This window comes from Vanessa tameamea, chromosome 3, assembly GCF_037043105.1.
Source record: "Vanessa tameamea isolate UH-Manoa-2023 chromosome 3, ilVanTame1 primary haplotype, whole genome shotgun sequence".
Classification (NCBI taxonomy): Eukaryota; Metazoa; Arthropoda; class Insecta; order Lepidoptera; family Nymphalidae; genus Vanessa; species Vanessa tameamea.
In genome coordinates, this window is record NC_087311.1 from 9041078 (window position 1) to 9064358 (window position 23281).

The 23281-nt window shown below is 32.4% G+C and overlaps 2 protein-coding genes across 12 annotated transcripts in view; both read right to left on the reverse strand.

Moving 5' to 3' along the window:
* The window catches only part of LOC113397482 (phosphatidylcholine:ceramide cholinephosphotransferase 2-like), an 82053-nt gene extending 74884 nt beyond the window's left edge, over nucleotides 1–7169 (reverse strand). The window contains exon 1 of the mRNA XM_026635870.2: nucleotides 6837–7169. Coding sequence (XP_026491655.2) covers nucleotides 6837–6948 — 112 coding nt within the window. The 5' untranslated portion in view covers nucleotides 6949–7169. The remainder of the gene's footprint in view (nucleotides 1–6836) is intronic.
* Nucleotides 7170–11831: 4662 nt separating this feature from the next.
* Atp8a (ATPase 8A) overlaps nucleotides 11832–23281 on the reverse strand; it is an 86418-nt gene continuing 74968 nt past the window's right edge. For 4 of the 11 annotated variants that reach the window (XM_026635817.2, XM_026635818.2, XM_026635821.2 and 1 more), the window contains 5 exons: nucleotides 22959–23057; nucleotides 18952–18999; nucleotides 15938–15978; nucleotides 15590–15681; nucleotides 11832–15110 (listed from right to left, as the gene is read on the reverse strand). In XM_026635817.2, the coding sequence (XP_026491602.2) occupies nucleotides 14889–15110; nucleotides 15590–15681; nucleotides 15938–15978; nucleotides 18952–18999; nucleotides 22959–23057 (502 nt within the window). In that variant the 3' untranslated portion in view covers nucleotides 11832–14888. Of the gene's footprint in view, nucleotides 15111–15589; nucleotides 15682–15937; nucleotides 15979–16273; nucleotides 19431–22958; nucleotides 23058–23281 lie in introns of those variants that run through there. The other 7 variants (XM_026635819.2, XM_026635822.2, XM_026635824.2 and 4 more) reach the window with 7 other exon arrangements.

Sequence of the window (23281 nt, forward strand, 5' to 3'; positions counted from 1 at the left end):
CCCGATATACGCCGACCTTCGCCTCCATAGCGCGCCTTGGCTTAATCTGTTTCATTCGTACTTTGATTTGCTATCAAATAATCTACTAACATCGTAAACAATATTTGAAAGCATACTTAATTTGATTTTTACAATAAATAAAATGTAAATTTATTTGTTTCTATATTCCCAACAAAGAATAACGCAATATTGCAACCAAATCTGTGTCGGATTTAAAACACCATGAGCTTGATGGAATTAACTCAATCTTCTCATTAAAAGAAGATATTGATAAAAGGAGGCCTCACCTTGGCAGTAGGACATTATATTCCAAAAAGCATAAAACTATTCTACGTTCCGAGAACGTTTCGTTCTTTAATAAAATGTATTGACGTATAAATGCCTGTCTTTATCCAAATACAGTGTGCAGTAAGTGACTCATTCATTGGTTCACTCATATGTTAATGTAAGGAAAACGTCTTAAGGAAAACTGCATCGGACAAAATAATTTCGACACATGTAACCCTACCAACCCGCAGTCGAACAGTAGTAATATGATAAGCTTAAAATATTTTTTATAAACTGGAAGTATGGTATTTGGTTAGCTTTGCAAAACTTTAAATTGACCTTCGTTATATGACATTGAAAACATTCACATTGGGCTACATAAATATGTAGTTTACCCGTAGATGCATGATTTGTTTATAAATATCTAGGAACGAGTAATGACGAGACGTCAACTCCAGATGCGCGTGCGCCGATTACGACCCTGTCCTGCATATATGGCATTGTACGAACTATATTTCGTTACTATCACATTGACGGGAATTTTTAGTATAATATAAGTTTATATTATACATAATAAAAACATAATCAGCTTGTAAATTTCCCACTGCTGGGCTAAGGCCTCCTCTCCCGTTGAGGAGAAGGTATGGAGCATATTCCACCACGCTGCTCCAATGCGGGTTGGTGGAATACACATGTGGCAGAATTTCGTTGAAATTAGACACATGCAGGTTTCCTCACGATGTTTTCCTTCACCGCCGAGCACGAGATGAATTATAAACAAATTTCATTATTATTATATTATTATAACGAAAAAGATATTTTTTAAGGTATAAAATTAACGAGGCCGTTTCCAGGTGATTGCTTTCTCTGGCCGTTTATTATGTCTACTGCTGTCTGTGTGTGAGTGTTTGTCCGTGGACGCATTATCGGAAAATTAATGAAAGTATTTTTATATTTGCCTTTATCAATATTAAATGCCTTTCTAGATATTCCTATCGGTTTATTTAATATTCTCATATTAAGTGATTGAATGGACTATCCAATTAATCTCATTCGCGAACGTTGTTTACAATACCAAATGTGATTTAAATATATATGTTAAAATGTTTGATAGGCTATAAATTAGTATCGTCATGAACTTTGTTTATCAATAATAACGTTAGTAGAATCGTTAGGAATGTTTTAATGTATTACAAGTCAATTATGTGCTTGTAACGAGCTCACCAATATCAATTGTTAATTTAAATTAACATTTGTTTGCAATGTATAAACAACGAATTGAAGTTAAATGACACTTCCATCTTACTAAGATCTGAAAATTAATGATTCTTTATAAAAAAAAAAAAACTATTATCTCCGGTTAAAGTACAAGCGGACGAAGTCACACGTATCGCTCGCTTAATATGTCTTCTGAAGCAAAAGTAATGGTGGTCAATAAACTATGAACTTCGATGATTCACGATCTAGATATACATACGCGGAACCATTATACTATGACCTGTCGAGAGACGGCGAACATACGCACTTATGTTTAAAAAAGTGATCGCAATCACCTGAGAGCATCGCCTACAGCAGATGTGCCATTATTGATACTATTTCTACCTGTTTTTTCGCGATTTTAAAATTCATTGTATACTTTCTTGAATCTTCTCTTAGTTTATGGTTTTATATTAAGTACATTATCTCTACATTGTCAATTGAGCTCTGTAACGACGTTTTATATTAATTAAATCTATAATATATGTGTAATATAAGACTATATATACATACATATTTGCAGCTAATTTCAGTATCTATCGAAACAAAGCCAGCTCTTCAAGACACTTCTAAAGAGAAATACAGGTGTGTATTGTTTACGCCTCTTACCCACGCCATATTAGTAAATGATGACTCATCAAGAGGGCGTAGAAATCTCTGGTTAAGGATAATAAAAACGTTTTTTAAACAAATATTTTTTTTAAGAATAAAAACGAGAATTGCTTGTGCATTGTTTCTGCAGATCGACGAGTATCTGGTGTGGTGCGGGCCATAAACATCGCGCTTACAAATAATTGCATTGATAATAATAATTGCAACACAAGGTAAGTGATAAGATAAGATATTCCTACAAACATTATTTAAATCGTAGGCTTCTAGCGCTTCACTGCACATTTTTTTTATTTTCGATTTATTTTTCAATTTTCGAAATACTTACTGAAAATTGGCACAAAAGATTGTTCTTACTAGGTTATGCCTCGTTCAAATTAATGTGTTGCTCAAGTTTTATTATTAATAACATATTTATATTAATTAAATTAAATACTTATATGAACACGAGGTGAAACCAGAAACAATGATTGTTTACTAAGTTTACATTATATTTGTTTGATTTTGTTTTCTTTAATTTTGTTGAATTGAATGCCAATAATATATGTTTTGCATATTTTAGGCTATATCCCAATATATAGCTCGATATCTTATATTAATGTTCCAGTTTGAACGGTAAGTGATTCAGTGTAATAAGATGTGATGTCCCTGCCTACAAATTACGTCATGGTAGAATTGGCAAGGTCAGAACTAATATATCTTACAATGCCAATGTCTGCCGTCGCTGGTAAGTGGTAGCCACATCAGGTGGCCTATTTGCTTCTTTTGGTTCTTTTGGTTTTATATTATAATAATAAAGTAAATAATATATGGATAAATACATATTAATTTGAAAAAAATGTGACACCACCACCCACAGACGTTGGCAATGTAAGAACTATTAACTATACCTTACAACATCAGAAAGCCACAAGTCTAGGAACATAACTAAGATGTTATGTTCCTTGTATTATATATCTCACTAGAACGCGCGTGCCGTGGCCCTTTGTTTTGGAAAGTGGTCAGGAGCGGTCAACGGGGCCGCAGCCGGCGAGTGAAAGCATCACAAGTCACAGCACATGTACCATTACGTAACCAAGTGCAAACACAGTAGATAAGACATTTATGTTTTGTTACGGTCATTGACAGTCTTTTGTGTTTTTCTTGTGTTTAAGAAAATTAAATTTAGATGTAGATAAATAATGAATGTTGCCTTAACTAAATGACACTGCAATTATTTTTCCAATATCTGTATGTGTGAAATAATGAAATAATATAATATTTAGTAGTTGTGAAATACAAAACTAATTTGACACCTACTTAATAGAAAATTTAAATGATTGACTGATATATAACACACGGGATAACATTTTTAACGGGATAAAATTGAACGTAGACGAGCACTAAGAGAGGATTTTTTAAAATTCATCACCTAAAAGGGGGAAATCTCTGACTAAAATTTATGGTTAAAGCGTTAAGTTAGAAATCTGTTTTTATAAGTATAAGACCAATGTTGTAATGTTTTTAAACGCGGCTATTATTTACATAAGAGTTTTTTAGATTTAAGTACTGTAAAAATCATAGGGCGTGGAATGGTAGGAAAAATGCTTAATCATTACCGCGATGGAAAGAAATTTCTTTTTCCGGGCAAATTCTTATAATTTTTCTACCCTAATAAGAGTGATTACCTTTCTTAAGAATTAATGTAATGGCAATTATTACGACCAAAACTTGACTAAAACTGTATGATATGTCTATATGTGAAGTGGGTATTTTGAGCTCTATCCAAATCTATTTACTAAGCGGTAGTTCTATAATAATAATCTTAGACATCTAATTTTTCTGATAATTCAGTTTAGTGTTCAATGATTATCTAAAGATCAGCCGAAGTATCAGCCGTTTCAAATTGTTCGTTTGTTTAAGTGTGAAACGGTATATTCTAGAAAACCCTTTCGTCACATATAAAGCTAAGTTTATATTGAATTATAAGGAAGAAAGAATAATAATAGAAAAACAATCTTTTATCGATATTATAGCTATTTATTTAGCGACATCTTTTATAAAGGAATTAGTAATATATTTATATTCGCCAAGTAACATTGGATACCATTGAGTTGCTGAGAATTAATTTTGTACTGAAATGAGATATTGCAAAATATATTAATGTTTATATAAATATATTGATGTTGGGTTCCACGAACGTTGATTTATATCTATTATTTTACATATATTCAACTGTGAAATAAATTCAAATGATAGAAGGTCATTCAGTTTCAAGCCATTGAGATGCATTCATTGCTAGCATCATTAATGCGTTCATGAGTTTGTCAGTCGATATGTAGGTACTCGTGCGGCCTTATTCCGATTGTCATTGTTGTATTCTGACCCGAATCAATCTACTACAGTCGACGTGGTTTCTCAGTCTAGGTATTCCGAGGTCAGGTTCTGCAAATGGCTTAATTGCCGTCTGGCGGATCATAATCAGAACCACAGAACAGTCTATAGTAAAAATGATATTCTTTAAAATATCCTTTAGAAAGGTTTGTAGGATTTGGACTGCCTCGTTTGTCTAGTGGCTAGATATGAGGCCACAGATCCCGAGGTCCTGGGTTGAACCGCCCGGTTGGGCCGATAAAAAATTATTCATTTTTTTATCAAAAAATTCTTAATATAAGGCCGGAATCTGGAAGTTGGAGGTGTATACACATCCGGGACTCCGTAAGCAATGAAAGCCGTTGGACCTCCTTCCGGTCTTGTTGGATTTGCCGTTCCATCGGATTATAAAGACCATAGAGATTGCACCTCTGTTGGCGTACCCAGTTGTGTACTGTATTATGTCCTGCGTAGTTGGCTAGTCTCTGTGAGTTAGGCAGTCATGGCTGAAATTGGTCAGGGCGACATAATCAAGATTGGGAATCCGCAGCGTTTCAATCAGAGCTGATTTACATTGGCTAATCGTATAAATATAACTATGTAAATAATAACAGTATTCATAAATACGTTTTGAAAAATAAAACGGTTATCAGCGATCTGCGAATTTGACATATTGTATCATATAATGCAACTAATGTATCGATTTCAAACATACCACTTCTCCTGTTTTTCTTTTCTAAGGTGAGAGCGGTCGCAGGTGCTCCAGATTGTAAACGTTACGGTCACAGTGTCAAGGCTGGGTTACATTTACACTGTCGGTCGGAACGACCATTTTATTACATTTATATATGTCAAGTATATCGGCAAGTAATCAAGTGATTTATTTCTTTGCTTAAAAACGCAACAAAAATAAAAGAGAGTAAGCTAGCGTTTATAATTTTACAGTGTAGATTGGACCGTTCGTTAGATTAATGTTAACGCAATTCTTTGAAATATCGTGTCATATATTATAATTATTATGATTATTATTTTTACTAGTAAACTTATTTACGAAACCTCATTAAATATGGCGTCAGCCTTGACTCTCCTCAAGTTCATGAATATTTCAATTCTAGTTTAGGTTTTATCACTTTAATGTAATAGAACTTGTTGTTACGATACGACATACAGAGTTGTGTACATTATTTTAGGTATATTCCCACTTTGCATTACACTTGGAATTAACTTTAGTCCTTGTGTTTAAGTGGTCAAATGAGTAACTCTAGTCTATGCATTACTAAAGCAACGTGACGAAATCGAACCCATAACTTACACAATGAAATATAATAGTTGCTAGATATACAAGTATTTCATAAACGGTATTTATTATTTATAAAAAAATAATATGTGAAGATATGGAAGATTATCCTAAATAAACTGAAATTTGAAATTTGATAAAAATTAAATATTCGATGATATGCTGTAAATAAGTCACTTCAATAAAAATGTCGGTCATGAATACATAAAAGACATTGGCTCACACAAATAAATTGGCTTATTACAAATTAGTTGTAGATTTCAGGTCCTCGTGTTGGAGTTTCATTTTAAAACCACTTTTTGGATAAAAAATTAACAATATATTATATATTTGTTCAGTTGTTCGACTCGTTTGTGTCAACCTTTATGTCGTGGTGTTTATTTTATAATTTCTGCTTAACATAAAAAAGAAAACTATGATAAAATACGCACATTATACATATGTATATGAACAATTTAGAATCTAAATAAAAACAAAAAAAGTGTAGTATAATCGTAAATCATGGAATAAGAACTCTTAATTTGTTTAAATTAAAAGCATTCAAAATTTATATCGTTTTTTAGTAATAAAGTCTAAACTTTAAGACGAGAATAAATTCTAGCGTAAGTATAATTCACATTGAGACTGACACAGGATGCGAACCTGTTATCTCTACAAGCTACTACGACAAACATGGTTAGTTCTTTAAGCACCGATACATCTCATTACAAGTAGTAGATATATAAATAAAGCTGAGGAGTTTACACTCGTTGTGATGTTTTCTGTAAGTATTTTACATTATGCTTAACGTCATTCTTAAAAGTTTAATATTTAAAATTATTTCCGTAAACACGTAAGATGCATTCAATAGAGAATGTCTCAATATCATCGGTACTCAATAATATTTATTATTGATTAGAAATGCATTAGGAGTGAAATTGTAACTGTGATAACAGGTCACAAACAGCAAAACTAGACAACTTTTATTTTTATGTCGTAATATACATAGTTTGGGAAACTTCAATGAAAATACCAGACCTAAATTGTTTTTTGTTTATAAGTTGATTTCACCAACCTTTTCCATTCAGCTGTGTCCGCAAACGTGCTAGTTCCCTGGATCGACTCCGGCTACGACGATGCGCTGAAATTCTTCGTGGCGACCGAGCCATGGCGCCCTCGGACCCCATCAACTCACATCGCCACTCATAAACCCTGGGGTCCGCTACCGTACACTGCACCTTCACAACAACTACACCAGATAAAAAAACCACTAGCAAGATCTAGCAACAACATAAAAACATAAACACTGTTCCCAGGTGAAATTCGAAAAGCGCGCTTGTAAATCGGTCGTAAAAATGTATTCGTAAGGCACGCGTGTAGTGGGGAAGGCACTGCGAGGCACTGAGCGCCGCTGTTCGTTGTTGGGGCGCGCCGGACGAGGCACGCCTCGCCTTACCTCACTGATAACGTGATAACGGCTGCACTGCGAAGCCTGCCTATGACGACATGGCAGCAGCTTACCTCATTTTATGGGATTGTTTGAAAGTCCTCAAATAAAGTTTTAATTTATTTATCATTCATCTAATATTCTCGACAGTTGCGAGTGAAGCTGTTAATTAATTTGCTGTTTGTTAATTGAGTATTCAGTAGTTATAATAATAATTAACGTTGTGACAAAATAGGAATTTCGTTACACTTAGGTACTTGTTTTACTTCCATTTACAAATATATTATTTCAGTACGGTTGTATATATAAAAATATTATCAGTAGGTATATATGGTATATACAGTAGTTATATAAAAATATTATCCAGTAAATAATTTGTAATTTAATATATCGTTCTATGTATGTTAATTTCGATACGTATAATTTTAGTCATAGTAACATGTTTCCATATTTTCTTTTGCTATTTTCGTTAGAAGTGAGACGAATATAAATTTCAAAGAAAGAAAATGAGATACTTATGCGCTTAGTATGAATATAACAAATATGTAGGCACCTATTGAGATATTTTCGAAGATTATATTGATTTTTTATTTGAGTTCGAATTCTATCGTAAACTTACTGTAACCACATCAATGTTCAATCGGCACTTTTCCAGATTGATGCGAACATATACAAGGATGTGCCCACTTTTTTATACTGTTATATGTATGATATACATCGGTGTCATTTTAATGTTTATATATGTATACAAGACGTCGGTTTATTTTAAACTAGCCGTGTCCGCGACTTCGCGCGCTATTGAATTCAGTTTTAATGGTGGCATGCGCGAGGGCTGCGCGCGATTCTAGATAGTAATTGCACATGCCAGCATAACTTTATTATAATTTTATATATAATTCTAAAATAAAAGAAAAAAAAAATAAAAAAATATATTTAGGTATATGTACCGTGCGTACATATGCATTGAGTAAAAAGCGGTTATTTTAATATTTCAAACAGACACTCCAATTTTATTATATGTGTATAAATAGAAGATGTCTTCGCAAGATTTCTCGAGGTGATAGATATAGAATACTAGAGATGGGCCGAATGAATTTCAGTCAAAAGAGTGCAAGTAGGTATTTTATTTTACGTTTTTCTTTAAGTTCTGTTCAGAAACCGATTTTCGGTTTTTCGGAAATTCGGTTAAACCGAATGTAAAACGAATTTCAGCCCATCCCTACAACATAAACGTTAGGTGATAGATGTAAAGTTTATAAATGTCTCAAAAACGATTCTTTATCTCGTGGACGTTAAGTGCGTTAAGTGCTAAAATGTTCTATAAATACAATTTAATACGTCTATATCTTAATTTTTATCTCATTTGAACGCGTGTTAAAGGTTGATTTATTGATTATTATTTTTAGTTCTTAGTGGTCTGTATGGCCGCATCATCAATTTCATAACAGTCGGAAAACTTAAAAAGAGATTATATTTTATATCGTATTATTTGAAGTAAATTTTTTGGTCAAAATAATCTATATTTTATTTACCCAGTGTAACTTTTTGGTACTACCTGTATGGGTAGATAGGGATATGTAGATCTGCTCACTCATGAAGGCGCCTCATTGTTGAAATTACTTACGTAAAATTAAATATAAAGCTAATTTGTATTTTTTGTTATCTTTATTTTTATTATAGTCACCTCAGGTACACTATGACATATTATAAGCACAAAACTTAACCAATGCACGCTGATAATTTAGTGTAGACGAGTGCGCGTTCATGATTCAATAGATGTTTGTAATACCACAGACTCAACAATTATTCCACCACTAAACAGTAATACTTAACAGCCGTATTCAATTTCAAGAGAAAATTTAAAAGGAGAGTGAGACAACGTTATTATTGACACAAAATATATAACATATTAGTAAAGACAGACATACAGTATAGACCGCTACTTTTTGGAGTGCAATTATCACATGCGAAGGTGAAATGCCATTAAATAAATTAATTAACTGATAGGTAAATAATATAAGTAAAGCAAATTTTTAAGCAATAAAATAGAATTATTACATCAACATGCTAGCTTGAATCGCCTAACTCGATTAGGTTCTGGCTAGACTTGACTAAGTACACAGCAGCCGGTACCGGTATGGTCGCATTGATGACATCGCTCTATTTCCACTGCTACTATAGGTACTGTACTTTCATTATTATTGAAAACTAAAACGATTTAACCTTTTCAATAAATTTACGACAGTTTTTTTAATAATCTTGTAGTATATCAACTAGTTAAGTGGCACTTTTTAATACTTTTATGAAATTACATTAGTTTTCGTGAATACTTTGGAGATGGTATAAAATGGATACTTTTTTAGAATTTTCATCTGTTTTTAAATTCATATTGAATCAAATTGTTAACAAATATTCTTACTTTTGTAATAGATTCGATATGATAACGACGGCTAGCATATGAAAACTTAATTACTTGGGGAGTCCTACAAGGCTCAAACTTAGAACCACTTTTTGGTTTGTTTTCTAACTCTAAAACTCTTATGATGATCTTAAAAAAAACAAATTTAGTAATATAATATTACGTTTAAGAGAAACAAATCAAACGTACCCGGTGGTTAAGCTACTTTTTGGCAAAATGAGGACGGTTCAAAATCATCATCAATGAGATTTATTGTAACGTTTTGTGGTTTTGTTTTTTATTTAAATTGTTTTGGCAATTGGCTTCATTGATTGTTAAGTATTGTTTGTATATTATTATTGTATACAACATTGATAGCCTGTAAATTTCCAACTGTTGGGCTAAGGCCTCCTCTCCCTTTGAAGAGAAGGTTTGGAGCATGTTCCACCACACTGCTCCAATGCGGGTTCATTGTATACTAATAATAAATAACAATGTTAACATTATATCTAGTTATCATCAAATTATTATACATTTTTTATTCGTCTATAAGTAAGGTCGCACAATACATAGATTAAGTTTCTGTGTATCTACAATTGGGTCTCTAATAAATTAATTAACAAAAATAATTGTCATCTCTACATTGTTTTTGTAGGTATGCCTTGTAAAAGGAGTTGAGCACAGAGAAAATTGGAGGATTTTTATTCCAACTTTAATTACAGATTTATTTTGACGAAATAACTACACGATAGACACTAGATTTTATAAACGACTAAGGAGAAAACCTACGCCGTGTTTTGATTTTTCATTCGCAGACCTTCCGTATTTGGTACCTTTAACACTTTTGCAGGCATATAAATCGCTTCGCTCGATACTGATTGTATTAAATATAATAATTGCTCATATTCATCGCGTTCAATTAGTAGCATTCCAATGAAACTAATTATTTTAACATTTGCCATGGAAAATTTGTATCATTATGTGGTCTTGTGAATCAATGGTGGTCGTTTGAAGCTGATCGATCTTACTCATCCTCGGTATGTAATTAATGTTTATCTTATGAACACTAAATGATTTGTATTACGTACATCTCTATAAACTCTAATTACTCATTATTACGTAACTTCGTTAAGACTTGCTTATACTTAGTAAAGTTCTCGTGGGATTCGATTTCAATACGCGAATATCAGTCAGATATATTAAGTATGTTGAAAGTGAAAATTTCGAATTATAAAACTATATTTCAACCATTGATATATAATAGATCATGTTGACTTAAAATGTGGAGTTGTTTTTGAGACGTGGACATTTTAATAAGACTAAATAGAATAAAATTATAGAAAACATGAAGGTTTTTCATGGGAAATCCATTATATATGCGATTACAACCAATAATTTGGATCTTTTGATTAAAAATATGGAAATGATCATGACTAGGTTTTTTAACCCCTATATGAGTGTAGGAACATTATTTGACTATTGAAGTCGCTGCCAACAAGCTGTTTTTTAATAGGAATATATATTTATATATTTTTCTCAAGTAGTTGGACGGTTAAATTTCTTTTAAATTAGCTTTTTAAGAAAGGCTCGACTAGTATCAGACATTGATGATCAGATCTTAAATCTCTTTGATTTGCTTACAATAATAAAGTATGCAAGACATGCAAGATTATTCACGATGATTTCTTTTCATCGTTAAAGCTAGCGAAAAATCACTAATGCATTCTCGATATATTCATTCACAAAGGCGCGTCCTTAACGTTATCAGGGAGTGGTTGAGTGACGCTTGTGCTTACAATATGTCTTAGTGTGCGTGAGGCGACTACATGTAAAGACAGTATAATACTACAAATTAGATTATATTTGTTATGTTTTTCTTGAATATTCGGATAATTTAACGTTGAAGCGCGCTATCGTTATTTAAAAGGTCTATAATACTAATTATTGATTAATTCAAAAAGGCAAACAAAATGATAATGATTAAAAGTTAAAATGTGCAGATTTAAAAGGATCTTCGTCATAAACTGATTCCAAGCTGGTGAAGCCGCGGATTCAGCTAAAAATAAAATAATTATTTACTTAGACATACAAAAAATATGACATAAATTAATAGGTATACGTACATTTCGTTAGCAAAATTTCGTTGTTATTAGCTTTTATTAATCATCAATACTTATTTTAACTTACATTAAGTAGGTTTAGTAGGTGTGTATAATAAAACACAATTTAAAGAACGAGAACAAATCATATATTTCAGTTACATTCACATCTTTGCTTATATTATAAAAGACCGAACTCGGAACTATCTGTCAATCAATATTAACCCTTACAGCTTCATTTATCGTTATCGGAGTCACGACTAAAGTCATGTAGCAAACGGTCCGTTTGGTCCCACGTGGCTAGATATTAGTTACAAAGGTAGACTTAGGACCACGTTAATGATGCAGCTATTTATTTTAAACATTTTGCAATAACATTTATCGCAGACATATAAAACCAACTGACATTAATTTGACGGATAAAATTTGGTCATTGAAATTTTATATTCAAAATCACTGGTAAGTAATTATGCTGCAATTTTTGGAATCAGGTTTTTCTGTTTGGAATACTAGCATATATATTTTTAACGCCCATTTATTTTAATATAAATTAGAACGAAACATTGATTCAAGTTATTTGTTTATCCGAATAATATTAATTATGTTAAATACTTTTAATTTAAATTTAATACTTTTTTATCGCTTTAATTGTCAAATTTTACTTAAATAATCAATTGGCATATTATGTTTGTTTGTCCAAATTAAGATATAATTATTACGGGTCCAAATATCGCGACTGGTGTTATGGCAAAGTTTGTTTTGTTTAATAAAATTGTGGTTATGACATTTCCATGACACGTAGGTCCGAGCTCCGCCTCAAACTTAGACGAGTTAACAGTTAACAATAATAAACTGTTAGAGGTATATGTGATAAATATCAGTAACACATCTTACAAAAACCCGCTAGCAGTCGACATTTGTAAAGACTCTGAAAGATTTACTTCATCAGTTATATCACAATAATTCAGTAGAAGATAATCGACGCGTTCATGAACTACTCGCTCAAAAACTTTTCACTTTCAATTCGAAGGGGTGTTTTGGGGTTGTTCGAGAGAGAGCAGTCCGAACCGAATCGATTTACAATTTTTAATAAAATATATAATAGCATCAGTGATAGTTTGAGGAAAAAAAGTAAAGCTGTTTTTTTATTTTGGGACAGAATTGTAAGGGCAAAACGGAATTATTCAATTTTAGGTGCTGATGATTCGAAGAAATATAAATTCGTGCTTTTAGATCTTGCTCAAGCGCTTATTGTAATTAAATTCTTTATACGATTTAACGATAACAATATAATGATTTCATCGAATTAATGATAATATGATTATACTATTCGATTATAATGATTATTCGCCACGTATTCCAATGGGATCGATAAATGCCTTCAAATGACTGAAATTTTGTAAAAAAAAACATCCTTATTCAGATCAAATGTTTTACATATTTAATGATTTATACACAGAACTAGATATACACTTCTAGTAATAATTTGAGACATGTTAGAGTTCTTGTCTAGTGAGTCTACGTGACAGCATACAAAACTTTAACGTGCTTTAAGAAAATATCAATTAACTACTTATTACGAAGAAGGGAGAAATTAATAAGGTAAGATGATAATGGAGAAATGTTCCTTAAACGTTTGTGTCCTTTTCTACTTAAAACAATGACACACGAAAGACTCAATGAGTGATTTCAAAAATCGAATCTGAAGGCGGTGACACTGCCCTGAAATTTTTAAGACGCTGAATAAAATGAGATTAATTAATTTGACTTTAATCTGAAACAAGTCGAAGAACATGTTGATGGCATTGTATTCATAATCTGGAGGTGATTAAGCTTATCTAAATGTCATAATAGGCAAATGCAAATGAGATTTATCAAATTAAGGCCTCGAATTAACTACACATACCTACTGAAACGCATTTAAGTAGAACAGTGTTGGAATTATTTATTAATCAGAAATGAAATGCCACATCACACACTAAATATCGAATCGAATATATCCTCACAGCACATATAAGTCAATTTCAATATACTCGTTACAATATGGCTCAAGTCCCGCTGAGTCACAATTTTCTTTACTAAAATTCAAATTCGTTACACTAAGGTATACTGTTCATAGCTTTGGCGTAAATACGTGCTAAGTATAGAACGACTAATTTATTGGATGTTAATTTAATTTAATGTTATTCAACCCATAATCTTTCAGCGTATAAAAGTATGACGTGATAAATAATTTAAACTCCGAGATCAGACAAATGCTTATAACGAAAGATATTCATTTATTAGAAAGAATGATATTTTTTGTATTATTTTTAAATCGACAGAGAACTATCTCAGGACGAGACATTTATTTTAATACTGAATATTAAAATTAATTTCGTAAACAAGAATACAATTGCTAACATCGATAATTATACTGGACACCTATAAGCTTTTATTTATAATTAACTTTGAAGCGTTAGCTAAACATAATGAGGTAACAATAACTTATAGTATCACCTCCCCTTGGCGTTAGTTGGGTAATAGTAGACAATCAATAAGTTACGTTTGTACTAAAATCGAGACATTACTTAAATGTTACACTTAATAATATGCTAATATTTGTTATTATAACTTCGTTAATCTTTGGTCATAATAATAATAAAAGGAAAATATTACATTTGATTTAGGATTAAATATTATATAGAATAATAAGCTATTAACGGCTTCACATGTAAACGTAGTTTAACGGGTATTCGGTTAAACAATGATATTTCAATTTCTTTCATAATTGATATGAAAGAAAAAGACAGCGTTGTTTAACTGTTTGCTTCTTAAACATCATGTAAAGGTAAAGCCGATAATGATTAAAGAGATTTCATTTTTTATGTTAATTTAATTAACAGAGAATTATGAATAAAAACTTAATTTAAAAGATAAACTAGTATGAAAATAGTTATAGACCGTTTACGGCTCACATGATTTGAGAAGACGATTTATGTCGAAAAATATATAACAAAAAAATTAATAAATATCAAACAATATACGAACTTAACGACGCCCGCAGGTAAAACATCTCATTACATATAAAGATCATTACTCTGATTCCCAATTACAGTGATCACTACACATATATTTTGTATGTATACACTTAAGTAGATACTATGACATGCGCATGTACGGCCCGCGGGGGGCGCTAAAGCTTTAAAAAAATGTATATTTAAAATTCATTAAAATGTGACGAAAATATTTATTTTTACTTTGTACGTCGTAACGACGATGGAGAAGTACATCATGCACTCGGCGGCGGAAGGGCGGGCCGTCGGTCAGCTCAGGAGCGCGGCCGCGGCCGGCTCGTGTCGTACGCGCGGATGACGTCCGCCTGCGACACGCTCGCGCCCTCCTCTTGAGAGAATGCAAATCCATCTGTGCACACAACGTCACTATTATGATCAGTATTTGCTTTCATTTCTCAATTATTAAAATGTGACTCATTCGGCTATGAATTTACTAGATCATCATTCGAATGGCAATACGTCATTGTCATGTAAAAATACAAAGGGAAGGAAATTAGTATTAAAATAAGTATAAAAAGAGCCAATGAGCCACCTATGGAACCTTTACCCAAGCTTACAATTGTTTGCTACTATGGTTGGAAATGTTCATATTTAAAAGACAAATATTAAATTATAAAAAAGACAAAATTATTGAGTTTTTTAAACGAAACGATACCAACCATTTCATCGCGTTCCGCTCGTCTAGCGAAGTGGACTAGATTTATAAAAAAATGCATAAGAATTTGTAATTCGTTTGACGCCTGTGCAAACACACAATCAAAGTGTACTACGGAAGCGGTCGTTCGAGAAGTTCCCGGCGGCCAGTGTGTGTGTGGTGCGGGTACTCACGCGACAGCTCGAGCTCAGTGGCGGCGCGCGCGGCGGAGCGGCGTCCGAACACGCTGCGCACGTTCTGTAGCAGCCGCGCGGTCTCCGTGAGGCTGCCATACAGAGCTGCGTCACTACTGAACGTACGCGGCAACCCCTCACCCCGTCGGGAACGACCGACGCTCCCGATTCTAATACCCATCGTGTCGCTCGGAACCGAAGGAAGGATATCTCTTTCGGTAGCGATCGAGAACGCAGAACGAAGACTAGCGAGGTGTTTTCATTCGATCTACAAGCGTGTTAAGCGAGAGGAAAGCGAGAGCGGGATGGCAGCGGGTTAGCGCCATGCGAAGCCATGCTTATACTCACACTGCGCCAGCCTGGCCACGGCGAGCCGGGCGTCCGCCGCGCTACGGGAACAACCACCGTTAGTTAGCACAGTCATGCCGGACCATCCGTAACCGTCGCGAGTCAGACTCGCAAGTGGTAGAAAATATTTGAACGAGCTCTTGGACACATGAGAGAAAACATTAAGTTCTACTCCTGTTATGCTATATAAAAAGATTATTTATTTAAAACTTTTACTCAAAATAGTGTTCCTTTAATACAAAGTTTTTTAAATTATATCTGTCGATTCGTATGCGAATATTTTCTATCACATGCATAAATTTGGACATAGAAGAAACTCTATAATAGACAAACCAATTGAAATTCAACATTTTATTTAACATAGATATTAGTTACAACTATATGTAAAACGTTTTCTTATTGATAAATTATCATATATTCAGAAATAACAATTCAATACAACACAAATTCATAAATTTTCGAAATCAATTTCATCTCAATTTCATAGTATCGGCTACAATTCCACAATATTTTTGTTAAATGCGATCAATGTTAATAATGAATTTGATGTAATGAAACAAAACAAAAAGTGAATAGAACATATTTCAGTGCTGATACTTCTACATAGTGATAGATTAGTTTACGTAAACTTTGATGTTTTGTACACGAATAAGACTTAGTGTGTCATCGAAACAGTAGTGCAACAAAAGAAAAGAAATGAAAGAAGCACAACTAAAGATAGGAAGATTGACACGTGTATGTAGGATAATCGGACAGATCGAATCATTACAAAAATCCTACGACGATTTCAAAGGATCGGATATTAAGAATCTAAGGATGATTATCGCAATCCTCCGAGCTATTTTTTGGATAATTTCGAAAATCTGTCTTATGTTAAGAATGACCAACGCTTTATGAGCGTGGAATGACTGACATTAACGTATTGGCCAACGGCTACATCTGTTCGTTTATTTTATTCCATGTTATCAATAAACTCTTATATTTGCCAATAGCGTTAGTAGCTGGCCTAAGCAAACTGGTGTTTTTGTAACGATGCAAAAAATAGCTCAAAATTGTAAAAACCTTCCCATAATTCCAATATATCCGGACATTTGCAGCCGTCATAGGATTTTTGCAATGACCAGATCAGTCCGATTATCCCGCGACATATATACAGCACAATATGTACATTTGTTTGTTCGTATACCACATATTATAATACAATTTGGAAGAACGATTTACGGATTATGTCATATCATATCTTATTTTAGATCATTTAAGTCAATCAGCATTTGATGCTTTGCTTAAATATTTCAAATATTACATTGATGTAAATGTCAACAATAAACTTGCAATATTTTGGGAAAATTTTCTTTTCTTTTTTAGAAACAATAACTTTAATTACTAACGTCAATATATTACAATAATTTTGTTAACAATATAATACACAGGAAATTTTTACTGAAAATTTTCGATAAATATTGCAAATTTCTCTTTTATTAAGGTTTTCATTTGTATATTAAAATTACTTATCAACAGTAACTGTTACTTTAATTATGAATCACACTTAATTTACAAAATAATAAATATAATTTCGTTAACGAAATTAAAGATACGCGTACAAAAATATAAATGCTAGCGTACTAAAAATAAGTACAATATCTAATTTAATACAAAATTCTTCTATGGATCACAATGCTCTATGATTACTAACAGCCTTTCAAAGACGGAATATTTTATTTTACATCGAATCAATCGGATACATGTACAAGATATCTTATGACACTTTCTAAACTTTATTTAGTAAATTATTTTAAAATGAGGTAAGTTCATATTAGGCCATTCAAATAACACGATGCTGTAATCAATTAATCATGCATATTACGCTCGGAATAATTTCATATTATATAACAATAAATCTGTGTCATGGAGTACTAAGAACGGTTTTACAACATATTTAGATGTGAGCAGGCTAAGTTTATTGTGATTTGCATGCATGTACATACCACTTGCTTTAAGCAAAAATACATTATAATTGTCAATAAGACTAAGGGTATTCTAATGAAATATATGCATAGATAAATATTAATGCACAATCATTCTGTATATTTAAGCTATTATTTCATAGCTTGTGATCTTTCGTTCAACTAATCTAAAACTCCTGAATAATCATTTGGTAAATTGAAAACGACAGCGACGAATCTTAACTAAATGATAATTAAATATTTTCTAGTACATGTATCTGATCGTTATTATACACTAACCGATTGTAATAACAAGATAACAATCTACTCTGAATCGGCATCATTTGCAACTATTAAAAATTTTCAAGTTAAAATATTGTTTATATATAAATAGTAATTAAACTTTTAAGACAACAAATTGTAATACTTTATATGAAGATAGTAATGTATAAAAAATATTTTAATATATTATAATATCCAGTTTCTAATGTTGCAGATTCAAAATTACTGAGCAATTAGAACAGCGCCATATTTAAGCATGTAATAACTACAAGTAGCATCTGTATGTTTTAAATAAATATTTTATCTGTATCGCATCTTAGCAATTATGTTCGGATAACAACAATGGAATATAAAAAGTATAATTGTGTATAAAATATCTTAGCGCTAATTTATACATATCGAAATAAATTATACGTCAACAGTAATAAAAAATCACAAACTCTACTATTGTCTAATTTAGGAAAACCCTAGCGACACCAAAGTAAACTCACAACGCCGTGTTAAAATAGGAATTAGCTTAAGAAGAATCCGTTTAGGGAGCGTTCATACAACAGCAATCACCGTGTAGATTGTTTTCACGTTCTTCGATACGATATCTGCGTGCCGTTTTTGTATCTAGTAATAATAATAAGCTTGTCAAGTTGTGTCAATTTAGTATTCAGAAAAAAAACTGAACGAAGTATGTAAAGCGTAAAGCAGATATATGACCACAGAGTACCGTCTATCGAAATCCGATATCGTATCGAACAATGTGTAAACTATCCCAGCGAATTCGTACATGTTCGTTACCTTTTAAAGGTTGTCATTCCTCTCACATAGCATATGAGGTACGTCCAACTTGCAATAAAAAAAAACTGCCAACATTAGTATTATATTCGTTTAAGACTAATATCTCAATATTAAAATATCACGAGACATCGCTTCGAAGAGATCGATTCGCGAATCGGGGGGAATGTAAGAGTACAACCAGTTAAATGCTTTACAAATACTCTCACAGAGGAACATTCGATAATATAAATTTAGCATCAGTTCTACTATTAACGGTCGCCCACGTAGGCGCAGTCTCGTCTCCGGACACCCGGACCGCGCGTCTACATCGCGGAGGTTAGATATGTAAAGTGACGTGTCGCGTGTCGGCCGGGTGTCAGACGACGTGCGAGAGGCGCGCGCGGGGCGGGCGGCGCGGCGCGGGGCAGGCGGGCGGCGCCAGCGAGGCGAGCGGCGGCGGGTCGGCGGGCGCCACGCAGCGCCGGCGTCGCGCGCGGCCCCTGCGCGCCACAACACAGTCAGCCGCGCACAGCCGTGCGTCGGCGCCCCGCCGGCGGCGACGGGCCGCACCGTATCGTCGGAACGTATGAGTAGCGATTTTTCAAAGGAAGGGAAATTCGAATACCAAGAGGATCACTATCATTTATATAATATTAGATTAAAGAAGCCAATATTGTGCATTTTAAAATTACTATCCACACCGCGCAACTACCGAATAGTAATTAAATCGGTATAGAGGGAATACGTAAGCGAAATAGATTTTATGCTGAAAAACTAATCTGCATTATTATTTATCTACGTCATTTTTAAATCTACAGTCGCGTTGTGGTTTAATAATAATACTAATGAGTATATTGACGGAGAGGAACGTCATGCGGTTACGTCGCGGGCGGGGCGCCAGTGCGGGGAGGTGCGGGCAACCAAACGGAACTCAACACATACATACTATACACCGATATGCGTGCACACTACACTCGTACGTGACATGACAAACTGTCTATGGATTTTCAACATAATAATATTTAAAAATAAATCAATGTGATGTTTAATAAATCTTTGTATGTAATATAAATTACAAAGTAATATATACGAAAGGTAAAAAATAATAACATGTCGAATAACTCTCGGAATGTATTTTGGATCTCTATTTAATTTTTATTATTTAATGTTATTAATGGAGTCCTAATTCTAAATTTTGATATCAATGTCAATGTCTAAAAGTAGTCTATTTGAGCGACAAAAATAATAATGGGTGTTCGATAGACGTTAAGGACGTGCGATATCGGAAATTGTGTACTCAAGAAGGATATTTGCTTTTTGGTCGCAATACATCCAAAATTAAGGATAGATAAACCTCAGTATTGACCAATTGAATTTTTTAATAAAAAAGAAAGAATATCACAGTATTAAAGGTCTTCCTTGATATGTCACTTTGAATAACGTCATTAGCTAAGCAATACGGGACAATAAAATTTGGAGATCTCAGACAAACAAAAATATTAATGACAACATTTTACAATAAATTCAGGGCAGTGTTTAGGGGTAATTTACACGTACATAAATTATTTTATTGTATTGTATTATAGTATGTATTACTCCGCTCCAATCAATAACAATATATATTTGTAATAGTCTGTATTTGTATCCTCACCACGCGGAACAATTTAAACATATTTTTTACGTTTTCTGTGCAATTGTATTGAGAATCCATAGATATTGCTTATACGACAATGATTACAACATTTAATATAAATAAAATAAATACTACTTTATGTAATATACAACATGACTGGTTGGACGACAGACGTATTGAAATAATTATGTGCATTATTATGTATACGATTATTTTCGAATAAAATAAAATTATTTTGAATATATAACAATAAAACATTAATATTTTACTATATATTTAATAAAATATATTAATTAACAACATTATTGCGAGAGAATTGCAATATTGTAAATAGTAGCTATCCTTTGTATTAGCAAAAATGACGATAAATAGAATTTATGTTCTATCGCTTTCGGCATTAGATTTGATTGGATGTTGCTTACGTTCATCCTTAAAACACGATGTTAGTGCTAGTGCTTTATTCAAACATAGCATTTTACTGTGTATCCGAGTTGTTTTTAAAATTAATATGCTGGCAACAATTTTAAAAAGTCACAGCTAAATAACTTACTACGAAGATTAACTCCAGCTTAGCACACCTTAGCACGCGGAACATATCTTACCTTAAAGTAGCGGCACGCTATGATGGCCGTTTTGACGTTTGCCCGCTCGTGAAGTTTCGTATTTAATAAATAATTACATCAAAGGAGCAAATTGTTGTTCTTTATTGTCAATAGTGACGTGCAGTTAGTCATAAAATTTATCGAACGTGATTTCTAAACTAAAAATATTAGGGTACCGCGAAGATAACTTTTTTATTTATTTTTTTGCGTAAACGTGTACGTCACACTCTCACACTCGACCTCGTAGTCGGTGTTATATTTGTGTTGACAGTAAATATTTTATATTTTATTTTTTATATTTTGATAGTAAATGTTTTTGGTTTCTTTTTTTGTATCAATTTATTTCTTGTGTGTAATGTGTTTATAAAGTTATTCATTCTAATTCCAATTTTTGATTTAAATTGATATCGTTCGAATATATTACTTAAACTTATTTTATATTTTTTTTTATTAAACCTTTTTAATCAGATACTACTTGCAACAAAAACTTCAATTAAATTACTTGCAAAAAAAAAAGATTTGAATATATTATATCGATAATAAATTTACATTTCACATCATTTTTTTAATGTGTCAAAACGGCCATCGTATCTTGCCGCTAGAATAGTACATTTTAATACGATACTTGTAATTAATTGATATTTTATGAGTGGGCGTCAAAATTAATTGCGACTTTGAATACGTCATTCGTCCGACCAATCATTCTCTATATTTATTATACTGTGAACAGATAATATGTATGTGCCGTTAAAGTGCAATTATATGTGTATTATATACTAAAATAATATAAATATATAAACTATACTCGACAGCTGTTAGATTTTATTAATATATTATATTACTTTAGAAAGTGGCGTGCAAAGTTAACATAGCATAAACATATATTATAATATACATATAAAATGTTAAGGCAATGGTCATAGACTACGTAGAGTATATATATTTATGTTGCACGCCACTGTTGAATTTATTTAATTGAAAAAGTGGAATGAGTATTATTTAATGAGGTTTGGTTACATAAACGCCTATTATTTACACAATTTACATAAACATACATATATTATAATATAATTTGTTAATCACAAGTGTAAGTTAGCACATTGAAATATGCAAAATTAGGAACACAACACAAGTGGCGACACTCATGGGATATATACATATATTAAGTACATAATATTTCCAATTTTATATAAATTGCAGATATAATATGATATAAAATATTTAGAAACAACAAGAATTCATAAATAATATTTGTGCAAAATATTATCACAAATAGTATATACTATAATTGTTGTTCCTTAGTAATTTTTTTTTTAATAATCTGATCTGTTTTATTTTTTATAACCGGCCAGTCACATATTTATCTTTATCCTTATGAAACTAAATATATATATATGTATGCTACAATCTAATGAGAAATTGAATTAATAAAACTATTTTGATGCAAAAATTTTAAACTATCAATAATCTTCTAAAAAGACTATAATACTGAAATATATTACTGAAAACTAAACTTATGTCGCAAAACATAAATAAATATTATAACTTTTGTTTATTAACTAAAACTTATATTTATTAATTGTATCCTATTCTTTTTTTTTTCATTTACTGCATAATAGCTTAAAGTTTCTCTTAATCGAACTCTATGAAAAGAGAAAAAAATTAAACTGTATCAAGTATATGTCATAATATAGATCTGTATACTATATTAAAATATTATGATATTGGGATAACATACTATGTGACCGGCCGGCGGTGCGATGGCATGTGAAGTGGTAGGTGTTGGTACTCACGAGTGTCGCGGGTGTGCGAGCAGTGCGGCGGGGTCGCGCTTCTTGATCTCGCTCTCCCGAACCGCCTCCGTCATCGTCTTGAACGCCGAGTTATGTACACTGGAACGAATTTCAACCTTATTACTGTATTATGCGACCTTATGAGTGCCGGTTAATTTGGTGTATTTTTAAATATTTCGGTTTAAAATAAAATAATACTACTCATTGTGTTAAAATGAGATAGAAAATGACATCGTCTCTATACACCTCTCGCTCGCACATGGTCGTTTTCTAAAGTCACGCGCGTCCGTAAAGAGTATATTCAGTGACGTATGGGTCACATC